The following is a 15,551-nucleotide window of genomic DNA, read 5'->3' as shown; positions in this document are numbered from 1 at the left end:
TATATTGTAGAAGTAGAGTAGGAATCAAGAAAACTAAATCATCACTATTTATTTAATCATTGCTTCAGAAATCTAAGTGTCTGTACTTAGGGAAAGTCATAAGAAAATAACTGACTGAAGAAGTGGCAATGTTTATTTGTGTTCCTCAGAAAAGAAGAAATAAAAAAGATTAAATTCCTGTTTGTTTTCTCATTTAGTTTTTAAAAAATCCAACGTGTAAGCTTTGTTAGTCAGTATGATATCTTACAAGTTTTTCACACTTCCTTTTTAAAATAAACCCTAATTGCTTTAATGGATCAAACCCTGTGTCATACAGTTTAATAATAAAGGAATTTAATATTCAAATATACATATCACATTTCTTCGTATACTCAAACTTCTCAGGTAACTGCAGATATAATAGCTTTGAAGCTGAAATATAATCTGAATGATTACATTTGGAATTGCAGTCTCAGGATGCATTAATATTTCACACCTAGAGAAGCTGAATGTATGCATCATATCTCCAAAATCATCCAAGTGCCCATTCTAAAGATTTAGGACAGGGTATTTTAACAGTTTAACTGTTGTGAAACATTTCTTTCCCCTTGCTGTTTCAATGCTGCTTTGAATTCTCAAACATAAGAATGTGACATTTAATTTTATATTTATTCTATTAACTTGTTAGTTTCCTGAAAAAAGGAAATATTTTCTATTACTTTTTACAGTTTTGACCGTCAGTGCAAAAAATCTATTCAATGTTTTCACTGAAGCAAGGAAGCCTTAACTTTTTTGGAAGTTTGTATCTTTACAAGTTCATCTTCTGTTTTACTACAAACTCCTACCAAATATTTAATAAAAAATTTACCTGCATGATTTCGATCGTGTACATACATTGTATATGTGCTAGTCTTTCTGCTTCAGCATTTTCCTCCAGTTGCTTTTTTTGCACAGTTGCAGCCTAAAAGTGCATTTTTAAAATATTTAAGTCCAGAAAGATGATAACATCATGCAAAGACAGCTTTATTTGTTCAATTTATTAGGCCATAAACCATAAGCCGACCTGTGATATCTGAACTGCTTTGCATTTTGGAACTGTGAAAACTCATATCAGTAAATAAAGAAAAGAAAAAAAAAACTATCCAGAATATTAAAATTATGTTTTCAATTTAGTTAAAGGAATTGATGTAGAATTATGTTCTTGCTGCATGTTTTATAATCACAGATACCCATCTCCATATAGAGGCCTGGACATGGAATTTCAGTGGAAAAGAAATGCTTTTAGCAAAAGCAGTAACTACAGAGCTGCTATAAGGGAAATTCATATGCAATTTTGTTTTCTATCAAAAAATTTTTTTTCATTTAGACTGATGACTGATTTGAAAATAACAATACACTCCAAAACGACTCCTGCCTTCAAGTGATGGGACAAAGATGAAGAAAAATACATTAATATTAAAAGTTATTTTAGACACTTAAGGTTACATAGATACAAGTGAAATTGATTTTGGACAGCTAAAGCAAAGTAGCAAGTATGTGAGACTGAATTCTGACTCTAAGAACTTCAGTTAGCATTAACAGAAATATAAATCTTTTTAAAAAATTAAAATATAAGCTGTTTGCAATAAATTTAAACTGTGTGTAATCTCACACATTCACAAAACTAAATAACTGAGAAGCAGAGATCTGTGGAAGGCCTATTAAAAAGAGAGTCAGCACAGCACAGCAGCAGCATAGAGCTTACCAAGCCCACTCCACAACATCAGCCAAAAGGTTTAAAGGATTTGCCACCTCCCATCTGCTTAACATGCATAATAAAAAAAAAAAAAACAAATCCTGCACAAATACTTCCCCTATACCTCCATATTGCTAAGAGTATTTTCCCAGTGACATAAACCTCTCCCATCTGCTGTTCAAACACCAGTGCCAGGTCAGGCTCACAGCATTCACGTGTGAATCCACCTTTCCTGCAAAACTGACGTTCCACATTTTGTTAATCAAACACAAGGCACTCATAGCCTATCTCAGAGGTTTCACCCCTCGGAAATGAAACTGCTCGGTGCTTGCTGAGACTCCCAGGAGAAGTGGAAATCTTTACCTCCAATTCCTCCATGAGCCTCTTCTGTCGTTTATCCTTGAAATCCAGCTGGATGGCCTGGAGCCTCAGCATCTCACTGCAGCCATGGTATTCTAGCTCCATATCCTTAAACATCCTGAGCATATTTTGCCGGGCAGCATTTGTTCTCTAAAGATAAATAGGTAAATGAATAAACAAATACATTAAGAACTACTTTTTCTAAAATAAAGTGTTACAGCAGAGAGTTCAACAGAGGAGTGGAGACTGCTTCAGAAGATGTTAGAATTTTAAAATCTAAGATGCCAGCATATGTCAACAGAAGTGTTTACCCAACAGCAGACGTGCTCTTAATTCACCACCAAGAAATCTGCATTGGCTCAAAAATCACTGTGAATGTGACCTTCTGTGGCAAGACTAAAATCGGAGTCAGGTCTCCACGGAAAATCTTTCCCTAGAAGAGTACTGCCCTCACAATCTCTTCTGTATCTCAGCTTAGTGGCAATGATAGAAGCAGGGTACATTTGGTGAAATGATGCATTGGGAAAAAAGTTCATTTTTGTTCTGATTTTAATTGCTAAAACTTAAAACTTCAAATGCTTTTGAAACAGTTAATCCCACAGATTAAGAATTTTGATTTCTGCTATTCTGAAAAGGATTTTTCTTCTATTTAGAAATTGAATTACTTAAAAAACTTATGAAATATGAAGTCCTCAATAGAATAAAGTAAACTGGTCCCCACTTCAATTTCTGCGTAAAGGAATTGAATTAAACTACAGGTTGGGAGAATTACTGATATTACTGGACTCTGCAGTTCTGTGAAGTCACTGCTACAAAATCCCCTAGTCCATATGAATTTGACTACATTTAAGCTAATCCTCCAGTTTTGAATGTCCAGCAACACAGGTTTCCTCCCTCTGAAATGCCAAATAAATAAATAAATAAAACAAATTTAACCATTTCTACAGAAATATATGCCTGGAAAGATATAGAAATATTTATTTCTTCAGGTTTATGTTCTGGGTATTAACAAAAGTGAACTGGGAAATGTGAAATAAGTAACAGATAGTTTGCTGTAAAATACTGCAAAAAATTTAAGAACATTATTTACTGGAAATGTGATAAACATCAGCAAACTAAAATTGTCATGAATATATCAAGCTTATTAAACAAGTCAGAATGAGCTGCTGAATTGCAGAGCTTAGACAAATTTCTGAACTTTATGGAGGTGGTATGACTGTGTAATACTATCCTCATAGCCACTTGCAAATATTTGCTCATGAAAAAACCGGTTGGTCTTTTTTTTTTTTTTTTTTTTTTTTTTTTTTTTTCCTCTCTCTCCTTTTTTATCCAGTGTAAACGACATAATCTCACAAGTGTTCTAAGGAAAAAAAACGTGAAGGGATATGCTCTCCTGCCTAACCACGGGGTGATGCTATTGCTCTTCCTATAAAACCCCGACATTTCCTATCCCGGACCAGGATATGCCAAACAGAGCTCACCACGAACCTGTCACAAAGCAGAGAGGGTGGGTTTTGCTACGTGACCCAGAGACACATTTCAACACTCTATGACTCCACTCCCATGCATACCTTAGCATTTTAACAGCCAAGTTCAGACTTACAGTTCATGAAGTGCACTTTTTCCAGCCAGGATTTGCCTACGTGCTCAGAATCCCACTTCTCTGCATGTATTAGAGCTGCAATTAAATCTCCTTAACTTTCATTTTATAACTCTGAATAACTAAGGGAGATTTAAACCATGCCTATAAATGCACAGCACAAAAGGCTGCAACACATTCAAAGTCATAATTTATAAACGCAGATATTTCTGATGTTTATCTGACAAGTTTAAATGCAGTCAAGTCTAGATTTAACTTTTTTTTATTATTATTATTTCCCGGAATTTTATAACTATACATGGGGAACAGCTACAAAAGTAAAGTGGAAAAATAGAACACTTTTACTACGGAAGGCAGGTTAGGGCTTGGCACCTAGTAGTGAAACACATTTTTCTTTCAGAGCATTTTGAAAGTTCTGAAAGACTTCTGAGTATAAAAATGCCAAGATTCTGAAACCCTACAGCTCATGCTGACCTGTTCAGCAAGCTTGATGTATTCACGGCAACCTTTGTCTATTCATTTGTCTACAATTTTGTAGCTTTAATACATTTGCCAACAAAACTCCTTCCTCTACAACCATTGGCAGAGGACATTGACAAAACTGACAGAGAACACAATGTCCTGGGCCGTCCACTGTTCCTTTTGCCCTGTTTTGAGGACAAACCTCACTTGACAGAACATAGCATACTTTTTCAACACTGATCTTTTGGTGCAGCATTAAACTCTCTGAAGGTAGCTTCTATAAAGCACTGTAGAAGTTGCTACACTTGTGTTAGCAAGACAATACTCTTCCAGGGCCTCCTCAAATTAACTCAGCCACTTATTGCTAGCCGGAACTCAGAGCTTACCCTGCTAGAGCTGGCAGCCTAAAAAAAAAATTCTATCTAAAAGTAGGCTCTTCACAGCCTATATCATTCACTACCTTTATAAGAATCAGCTTTGAATGAAAACTGACTTATGTTTCTGCTTGTTCCAAGAAGGATCTTAGGTCCTGTCCACAAACTCCTTTGTTTTTCACTACCACTGTGTACTGATAACTTGGGTTAGGTGTTTACCATGACAAACAGCCACAACACGTTCCATCAAAACCTCAAATCAGCATTACACACTAACTGCATAAAGCTGTAATCTTCAGAACAATTTTGCAGCTTTTAGGTATTTGGGGCATTTTTTTCCCTTAAAAAAAAAACAAAAACAAAAACAAAAACCAAACAACCCACCACACACTTTGCACCAAAAAAACCTTTCAGTCAGCACTTTATGGAACATTTATTAATACAGCATACCTGACAAGCCAATTCTGCTTTATTTTTTTCTTTAAAAAGGAATTCCAATTCAGCAAGATGTTCTCTGCGGATGTTATCCCTCTCCACTGCAAATCTTTGTTGTTCTTCTTCCCACCTCCTCTGAGCATTTTGAAACATTTTCTCAGTCTCTGCTGCTTTCCGCTGATATTTGTCATTGGGTACTGTTGTTTACCAAAAAAAAAAAAAAGAAGAAAAAAAACAAAAAAAGAGAGAGAGAAAGAGAAAATGACAAATAGCAGTGTGCAAATAAGCATGCTCAGGAAAAAAAAAAAAAGGTATAATAAACATGAGTTCTGTGTATTGTGATACCCTGTGAAACACTGGAACATTAACACTTTCAGTTTCACTACAAAGAAAAAATCACGTTTTGTGTTCCTGTAGCATCTTTCACACAAGGACATAGAAATGCTTTGGAAATTTTTACAAATCAAATCTCTTCTCCCTTTGGAAAGGAATAAAAATTCAACACTTTCAAGTGAAGCCTCTATAGGATGGTGAGCTTGATTGCATTTTTCTGTAACACTTGGGAAGCTTATTTCCAAATATCTGATAGTATGTGATACTTTAGCCTGTATCAATTAATTTCAGGCTCAGTTTAAGTATCAATAAAGATACGGGCAACACAAAAAACTCTAGGAAAGCTAAGGCAGGTTGTGCTAGTGGGCAAAGGCTTAGCCTTTCCGGGGAAATTTACTGCTGCTCAAGAGATTCAAATCTTCAGCCCAGCAACTGCCCCAAGACAGGGAAATACTGCATATACTTCTCTGTGAAAGCTTAAATGCCAAGGAAAAGTTCTTTTCCTATAAACAGTTTTACTTGAAACTTAGCTTCATTTCACAAACTGGCTTTTGGGAATATTTTGTTTTAGCTTTTTATGTTACTGAGTACAACTAGCTATGTTATTATGTGATCACCACTTTCTAGCAGATTTTTCCTTCAAGTTCATCCCATTCTTCTGAAACTTCTTCCTAACTGGAGAAGGGTGAAACAACCAGAGGAGACATGTTGAGACAACACAGAGAATTAGTGGACCTGTCAGATTTCAGGAAGTCGAGCCTCAAGAAGAACAGCAGAAAAACAGTTTGGAGAAAATACTAAAGACAGGGTATGAGTGTATTGCTCAGTCTAAGGGGTTAAGCTGGGATTGTATTAAAAGCACCACACGAGGTGAGCAAACCTCCAAGAGATCAGGAAAAAGAAGTAAGTTAAAATCTAAAAAAGAAATTAGAAGCAACACCAGGAATATTTGGCTTCCTTGACATTTGTCACAATAAAAAACCACCAACAACAATATCAACAGCAAGAAAAACCAACCCAGAAAAAAGGCCAACAAAAAATCAAACTAAACCAACCAAAGAAACAAACAAAAACTTAAAAAAACACCCATAAACAAAAGAAAACAAAATACCCCCAACCAAACCAAAAACATTTTGAGAAATTTAAACCAACCATAAGATTTTTATCATTTGTGTGTTCTCCAAGTGAGTGAAAGTGCAAATTTCTTACTATCCTTAAATAAAAATCTGGCAGTATAAGTGCACTTGCAAGTTTTAGAGTTTCCTTCCATATACCGATGTTCTCAAACGTTACAAACTCCAGGAGGGCTCCAGTCCTTTCTGTGAACACCAAAGGTTTACATATACCTTCCCATACTAAGTTTAAAGAGTATTATACTTACGTAGGTAACAAAAAATGCATCTCCCCAGCTTTTAAGTGTGAGAAATCTCTCACTTGTTTGAGAACGATTAAGAAAATTTGAATTTCTGAATGCAAAGCTAGCAGGCGAGAAAATCTCTAGGTAAACCCCCCCCTTTCCACACACTACAGTCACAACACACATTATTTGTATAAAAAGAAAACCAAACATTACATGAAGAGGCCAGATATAAGCAACAAAAAACTAGAAATATTTGAAAAGCTGAAAGAAAAAAGCAGTATGATGAGAACTCCTAGGGGGAAAAGAATTAGAAAGAGTGTAAACAAATAAACAGGCCTAGATTTTTTTCCCTCTGAAATGTAAAAGGAAGAATTGCTGGACATACTGATAAGCAGGACATGGAGAGGGGTGCCTTAATTATAATTCTGCACACACTGAGGGAAGCAATAACAGAAGGTAAGGAGCCAGAGGGAAAAAAAGGTATCGATAGGATTAGCAGGTTATATTTAATTCTTATGAGACAGCAAGAGTTTTGTAAATGCCTACGAGCTTACAAAAAGTGGATGAGTAAGACAACAGAAAATAAGAGGCTTCTTATAAGTATATATAAAAATATATATATAATATATACTTATATATTAATAACTGGAAAATTTTGTTCAATCTCTGCTTGTTTTAATGACCTGGGACTGATGTAACCTCTGATCTTTTTTTTTCTTTTTTTGTTTAATTACCTTGCAGTTCCAGAAGTTTTGTTTTTATATCACATAGCTCATCCTTTGCAGTACACATCTTCATATGAGCCTGTTTTTTAACAAATGACATTTCTCTCTCCAGACCCTGACGAAGAACTTCTCCTCGCTGAAGTTCCACTCTTAATTTCCTTATTTCTTTTTCAAAGTAAATAATCTAGAAAATAAATATTTTGGAAATTACATTCACAGTTGCTATCTTATGCTGTCTGAATCTGAAATACAGTCTTGAAACTGCACATTTTAGATACTTTTTTTTTAATGCAAACTGATCTTTTTCCTAGATTAATTTCTTGTACCTTAAACATACCTCTCTCTTTTTCTAAACATAGTCTGCCTTAAGAAAATGAAAGTTATAATTATATTCCACAGGAATTTTTCTGGTAACTGTATTTAACAACTAGAGAAACAGTCATGTTGGGATACTCGATTATCAGACAACTAGTAATTCACTATGGTTCTTGTCCAGTGTAAGAAAGATAGTCTAGTCTTTACTGCCAAAAACTGGATCCAGGAAACCACATTCAAGGCATTTGAACAAAAGAAGTTGGAAAGCAAAACATGCCTTTCTTCAGAACATCTACAAAGTAGCAGTATCCTTATTAACAGGATTTTCATTCATGGGAAATCATTTCACCTCATTACAAAGCTTTTCTCTGATACTCTTGTGGCAAAGTAGTACTTAAATGAAGTACCAGTGAGAAAATACTTCATTCGAATTTTCTTTAGTTTGTGTTATTATTACTGCTCTAAGTAGCAATTATGCTCTTAGCAGTTTGTTACGGGGCAGCTGGTGTGGGTGCTCATTCATCTGTTTTTGATTAAATACAGCCAAGTAACCAAGTCTCTTGCTCCATATCTGTTGGAGTCCAGGACATCCCCTTAGATGGCCTGGGACCTGAGGAAAGGAGTTTGAGCCCTGGACAGGGGGGTGTGGAGCCGGTCCAGGGGGCTCGGAGACCTTGGCACAGAGCCCAGGAAAACACCGGGTTTGATTTTAATCCATGGGAAAAGCTTTCAACATTGCAGAAGTAATTACAAACCTCCAGGATGTGAAAGTTGTAATTTAGCACAGTAGATGATATAGAATTTAATAGTTTTAGAATTTTTAGAATAGAAGTAAATGGGGACAAGATGGTGGAATTTGGGTGGTACCTTATGTACTTCTCCTTCTTCCTCGTCCTCCATTTTTTGGGGCGGTGATGGCATAAAGTAGTTAGAGTGGATTGGATTGAAGTAGAATATCACTTCTGGTGTGGGCACTGGGCATTGGCACAAAATAGTAAATAACTAGTACAGTAACTATCTATATAAATGTTAGGGGACATCCCATCTGTGGGCAGTCGCCTCGTATCCCAGCTGCTGTCCGGACCTCGGCTGGGAGCAGAGAAAATTTTGAGATATCGAAAAATAAACAACACGAGAAACCTGAAAACAAACCTTGAGGACTCTGCTTTTTTACACGGACGCGACTTGGGGCTTTTTAGAGGGCCAAGGACTTTAAATCACCTAAAGCTCGGGTGAGGAAACCCCCCCGACACATATCCATTGATTTAGAGATTCCTCCTTCTTACACAGTGACTTGCTTTTGTTTTGCTCCTATTGCTCCATCAATGGTGGTGCGATTCTGTAAAACGGGTCCTCAGAATTACTGGGATTAAAACACTCAAACAAACAAACCACATCTTACACTGAGAATTCCAAAGGTGGGGGTGCAAAATATTCCTCTTCATGACTTTGCTGCTCTGTAGTGCTCAGGTTTCTTACACACACCTTCAACTATAAGCAATGACACTAAAAGTGATATCAGTGGCATGGACTATGGACTGGCATGAGAGGTCTGTACAGTGCTATTTCTTAGTTATTTTGCAACTACTGACTGATTTTGATTCACCTGATGAGAGGACTATCTCAAGGAAACAAATTGCATATAAGGAAGCAAATTACACTTATTCCAATGGTAAAATAAAGCAAGCAAACAAATAAAGTTCTTACCTCTTGATTGTGTTGATTTGTTAATTCCAAATTTTTTTTCTCAAGCTGATGGAGTTTCCTTCTCAAGTCTTCAACAGTGTCCATTTCTGATGGATTTCTATCCTGAGGTGACCGTGACACTTGTATATAATTACCTGAGCAGAAAAATGTGTTTTCAAAAAACATGAGTATTCCTTTGAAGTTTTAATGTTTTTTTACTTCAATTACCCCATAATGGGCCCAGAGTTTTAAACATTCACATAAATAAAATTACTTCATGCAGTTTTCATCTTATTATTGCTCTTTGAAGAAAAGATTATATAGAATTGCTTATTGTGAAAGACACTAGAGATGTGGCAGCAGGAACTTAAAAGAGAGATGCACTTTGGATTAACAAAATTGATTTAAGCATAACATGTTAATGATTGGTTTTTAGTATCTTTATTTTTAATAATGAACTCCCATAATTTTTTTAAATTAACCTCCAGGAGGCCTAAAACCATCATTCCAATCATTTAAGTTAAAACAACTAACAAGCTTTTTGTCTCCACAGTAAGTCTCATTTTTAACATGAGTTATCATCTAAGAACCATCTCTGTCATGAAACAAGATGTGGAAAAAAACCTCCCTTTTGCTAACTTTGTGTTCAGAGATACGTACATTCAAACTACAGACATGCAACTGATCACAAACACAACACAAACATTTAGTCCTCCAAATTAGCCTGTATTATCTTAATTTCCCTTATTATTTCAGTTAAAACAGAATCTACTTGGCAATTAGCAGAATCAGCCCTCAAGCATCACAAGCAATAATGAAAGAGTCAAAACAAGGTTTTTATATATAAAGTGAAAAATTTATACATAGAATATACAAATTTTATTTTTTATTATACACATACACACAAGTCTATATATACATATACATATATATGTATACATATATATATACACATACACCTACAAATATGTATATAAAATACATATTTATTAACTAGTTAAATAATTTTAAGCTAAATTATTGTAACTTCAAACTGGACAAATTTTAAGCTGTTTCAGTACTTGTAAATCAGTATTCACATTATTTGATATATGTTGGTTTTCACATTAGGTTAAGTATGTAAGACTGCAACAATTATTTTCTCCACACAAAAGGGCAAGAGTTTATGGGCAATAAATGTACGATTATACACTGATAAAAGAAATTTTATCATGTAAAAATTTCATTTTTATCAGAAAATCAATTTTATATTATTAAATTTAGCACTAAATTGTCATCATATAATACAGAAATGTAAACACTAAAATACTGTAACTTTTTCTACATGAAATATTTTTACAGAAATGACACTGTACTAGTATTTCATTAATAAATTTTTTTAATAAATACAAAGTGACCACTTTACACCTAGATTTGTGTATAGGCACAATTAAGATTTTTCATGACAAAAAATATACCTGATGATATTTGTTTTCTCACTTTTTGGTTGTTTTTTTTTGACTGGCAAAAAAGACACAAATGCTCCACGAGGGGATCAGTAACTTAGATTAAATCTTTCCTTTAAAGACATTGTTACTATTAAAGGATGACATTTCAGTTTTTAGCTTCAGACTATAAATATTTTTTTAATTTAATAAACACAAAGTATATTCCCATTTAAAAAGAAGACAAACTTTATCTGTGAGGTCGGAATAGCTGTATGTCCATCAGAAATTGTTCCACGTGGTGCCATGTTCTTAACACATTTTATGTATTTAATAAATGTAAGAGGTAAGAATTATTAAAACTTGCATGCACTGCCAGAAAACCACAAGCTCATTAATAGCTTTCAGTACTTACTACCAGAGCCATACCAAGAGCGAACAGCATGACACAAAGAGCAAGAGATAAGCAGCTATTAAAATAATTTTGTTTCATGCAACTCAGCTCCTGCAATAGGAAGGTTTGGAAATAAGTAGAACCTGAACAGCCAGAGCATCTGTAAGTTGAATAAAATCTTGTTTGTCGTTTGAGAGACCCTTTTTTCTCCCTCTCTGGGGAAAACACAGAAGAAATAAAGGCAAATAATTTTATTCAGAGATAATGAATGAAGTATCAATCTCAGCTGAAGATAACTAAAAGCCAGACAGCACCACGGGGGAAGAACGAAACCCAAACTTAAAACTGGGGAAGACTTGGTCTAAGAAACAAGGGTCTTGGAAAGGGTAACCATTTATCTGGTCTGTAGGCAGCAGGGGAGTCATTTGGCTTCTTTAAACCTGGTGAGATTTAATATTATTTTCATGGAGACCACATGGTATGCAAGCAGGAGAATAAACACTTCTTGCAAAAAAATTCTTTAAGGTTTTAATTAAATTACATTTGTTTGTATGGCAGTCAGAGTAAAAAAACCAACTATTTCTTCCAGGTCTCCAATTAAATATCCATCAACAAAAAAATCATAACGGAAGCACCTACAAAATAAAATTTACTCAGAGGAGAAACTAACTATGCAGCTAACTATTCTGCTTAACTGAATCAGGGCAAGGAGGGTAGGGAGGGAAATAAAAAATAACCAAAATCATACCATGCACAAATATAATAGCACCACAAATATTGGCAAATTAAGGATGTTACGGAAATGAAAAATGTGAATTAGAGCACTAAAACAGAAAACATAATATTAAGTACTGGCAAAAAAAAGCATTAGACATCTTTTTAAAATACCATTTTATGCACAGCTTCTTAGCTCATAATGCAACTGGTGGAAACTAAAAAATACATATCAGAAAACCACTATTTTTTTCTTAGCATAGAACCAAAAATACCCAAACCAACAAAAACAAACAAATAAAACACCCCCAGCAAACCAGTGACAGAACTGCTGAACTATTACTATGTTAACTACTTCATTTTGGTCGTCTACTTAAACATTTTCAAATAAAATATAAACCAGCCTTAAGAATTTTCGTTTCTGTGATACTTTCTTTAATTGTCACAGCATGGCGAGCAAATGCACTACTTTATGAAAGCTTCCTACTACCACTTGTAGGAAATTTTTCCTTCCATCTTCATGAAACATCTAGAAGTGCTACAACCATAAAGCTCTCAGAAGATTGAATCAAAGGAAAAACCACCCAAAGTCCCTGGAAAGCTTGAAAGCATGCACAGTTTGCAGTCTAACAACATTCAGATAATGTTTTCTACTTCCACTTTCACATATTACTAGTTCATCAACCCTTGATTTTTAACTAAAATATGTTGTTCACCATCTACAACTTTATCTAAGACACCATTTTTATCAGGACTTAAGAATTTTCAAGAAACCATATGAGCAGGTAGAATAGCTCTTGAGTTCTACATTGCAGAGGTATCTTGTAGCTCAAAACTTAAATTCTCAGTGTTCACAAATCCTCTGGTTAGAGTCAACACTGGCCATTGCAGAAAAGCAGCTTTTTACTAGCTTCAATTCCACAGCTGACAGAAAATGCAGAGTAATTTTGCAACAGAGAGAAATATTCTTTAACTTACTATCTAGGAGTGTAATTTTGCTAAACTTGTGAAGCTGTGCAAGCTGTGGAATTTTGCAGTTCCCATGTAACTGGCAGTTTTGTACACACTAAAGAAAGACCAAAGATCAAACTCTTATCAAATTATAAAACACTGGGATCATGGTAAGATTTAAAGCCAACCTCTGCCACCTCAATCTGCTAACCTGTGCCTCCTGGGCAGGGTTCCTATATGCTGGCAGAAAGTATCTCTACCTCCTAATGATGCTATGACAGCTTTCATGTATCACACCCTATCTGGTTCTTCCTCAGCCTGAACTGCATCATTTCAGGCATCTAGAAAATCAGTAAGCCACAAAAGGCAGAAATTAAACTGCTAGTCTTAAAAATCCAGAACTAGATCTCACCAATTAGCTTCCTGGTCTGAAGCGGGCAAACTCGTCATGGGCCAAAACGCGTTTTTTAAGTTTATAAGCTGTAGAGAATTAAGAAGATAGTTAACCATTTACTCTTTTACCTGATGAGCTTCAAAGATTAGGCTCATCTATATAATAAAATCATTAAGGCCTTTAGCAGAGACATGCTTTACTTTATTTGTCAGCCTACTGAAATACTAATTTTTTATCCAATTCTGAGCAGTTACACAAGAGAGTTACTACCATGTCATGTGAGCAGTTACCACAACTGCAATTTGACATCGGTTTTAGAAAACAGAATAGTACTGCAAGTCTTCTATGCCTGAATATTGTTGAGAAATATACATAGTAGAATAAATACAGTAGAATATACACTTTCAGAATACCAATAAAAATGTTATGTTTGCGTAGATTGAGCTGCATTCTTCTAAGCAGATTACAAACTCCATTTCTCTTCAATGAGAAATTCTAATGGAGATAACTGAACTATGATTTTTTAAGTAGATCAGATACCCAAGATTACCTAATAGAACACCTGCTATGTTAAAGGCTGCTAAGTCTTTCACAAATTGCACAGAATTTTTGCATTAGGATGTAGCCCTGAGAACTTAGTTTTTCATGGACCATTCTTTTTATTATTGCAACTTACAACAAAAATCTCATAATGAACAGAAAAAAAAAACAACAACTTGTAGTTTCATAACACAATCAAAATATTTTCAATCACATCTACTCATTCTGAAGTTTTAAAACTTCTTTAAATTACTCTGAAGTCACACAGAGGAAAAGAAACTAAATCTGAAGAATGTCACTTGGGAATGCTAAATTTTAAATTTGTAATATTCCTCTGTTAAAATACATAGCAATAGCTTTATAGCACGCAAAGGGATAAATTCAAAAAGCATGCTATTTCACTCAGAAAATAAAAAATTCCAGTGCCATGGAGCAGCTTGCGGGAGCTCCATAACTAAATGAAACAGCAGAGAAAGTTTTTGCATGGGGAATTATGTTTGATGTGCCATTAAAAATTTGTGTCCGCTTCTTCTTGAAAATTTCTGAATATATGCTGAATACTTCAGAATAGGCCACTGATTCAGAACAGATATGAGAAAGAATTTCTCCTCAGTGAGGTTGGTGAGGCCGTGGCGCAGGTTGCCCAGAACAGCAGTGGCTGCACCATCCCTGGAAGTGTCCAAGATCAGGACAGGTCTTGGAGCAGCAGCTTGGGATGGTTAGTGGAAGGTGCCCCTACCCTTGGCAGGGGGTGGAACAAGATGACGTTTGAAGATCCCACGACATTTGAAGGTGATAGAGACCACTCAAGAATAAATCTAACCGTGATCTTAAGGCGCACTAACTTTAAACAGGCAGGCTCTGGAGAAAGTAAAAGTTCTGCAGTGAAACTACAGAAACTCGCCGGACAGCCTGGCGCCGATGCCAGGAGCTGTTGCGATGGTGCTCCTCCTCCAGCATGACGAGCTGGGGACTGTTGGAGGACAGCGGCGCCTGGCGCTACAGGAATTCGAGTTCTGGAACGGGGTGGAAGGAATGCGAAACCCGAGGCGGGCATGCGGGGATTCCGCGGTTGCCATGGAGGGCGCTGTAATTCTCCAATGCCCCGAACCGAGCGTGGGGTTCTGCCGGGCGTCGCGCCGCTCTCTCCGGCCTCCCAGACATGTTTTAAGGCTCAAGGTCTCCCGACAGTAAAATATAAGTGCAGGAAGTTAAAACGACTGACTGACATAAAAGCCAGACTGTGAGATGTGCATATCCTCAGGGCAGGTTATATATCCCAGGTTATAGAGAGGAAATTCAAAGCAAGGGGCTCTCTGGACCAAAAGAGTACATTTCCCTCGATGAGGAGGGAGCTTATTTAGGAAAAGGTTCTTGTGAAACTTCTGAAGCCGAGAGATTTCGAACACCAGGTATGAGCATGTGTCAAAAACCAAGTGACTAAAACCCACCCTACAGTATCCTGGAAAAGCACTTTCTCCGTCTCTCAGTACTGCTGAACTTTCTGTAGCTCCTGTTTTAAAGTTCCTGTTAAATTCTCTCTGTCTGCACACTTAGCATGCAGAAGATTTAAGTTTGCATCAGCCAACTTCATGGTATCCTGAGTTTCTTCCAGGTTTTGTCTTACAGCACACATCCTTTAGCATACTTGCTTCAATACTGAAAGCTTTAATTGCAAGAGATAAAAACTCTATAACATTTTACACTCTCTGAGGTAAGTCTCAAAGCTTCATTTTTCATTTGTGACCTTATGTCTGTAAATGACCTTAT

General features: G+C 35.9%; 1 protein-coding gene across 1 annotated transcript in view; it reads right to left on the bottom strand.

The window, feature by feature from the left end:
- The window catches only part of LOC136374241 (coiled-coil domain-containing protein 171-like), a 33,442-nt gene extending 23,973 nt beyond the window's left edge, over nucleotides 1-9,469 (bottom strand). The window contains exons 1-4 of the mRNA XM_066339546.1: nucleotides 9,386-9,469; nucleotides 7,373-7,547; nucleotides 4,961-5,142; nucleotides 2,078-2,224 (exon numbers count right to left, since the gene is read on the bottom strand). Of these exons, the coding sequence (XP_066195643.1) occupies nucleotides 2,078-2,224; nucleotides 4,961-5,142; nucleotides 7,373-7,547; nucleotides 9,386-9,469 (588 nt within the window). The remainder of the gene's footprint in view (nucleotides 1-2,077; nucleotides 2,225-4,960; nucleotides 5,143-7,372; nucleotides 7,548-9,385) is intronic.
- Nucleotides 9,470-15,551: the final 6,082 nt, after the last annotated feature.

The sequence above is a fragment of the Sylvia atricapilla genome, chromosome Z (assembly GCF_009819655.1).
Source record: "Sylvia atricapilla isolate bSylAtr1 chromosome Z, bSylAtr1.pri, whole genome shotgun sequence".
Lineage (NCBI taxonomy): Eukaryota > Metazoa > Chordata > Aves > Passeriformes > Sylviidae > Sylvia > Sylvia atricapilla.
The sequence above is the reverse complement of the archived record's forward strand: the minus strand, read 5'-3'. Positions and strand labels throughout refer to the sequence as shown.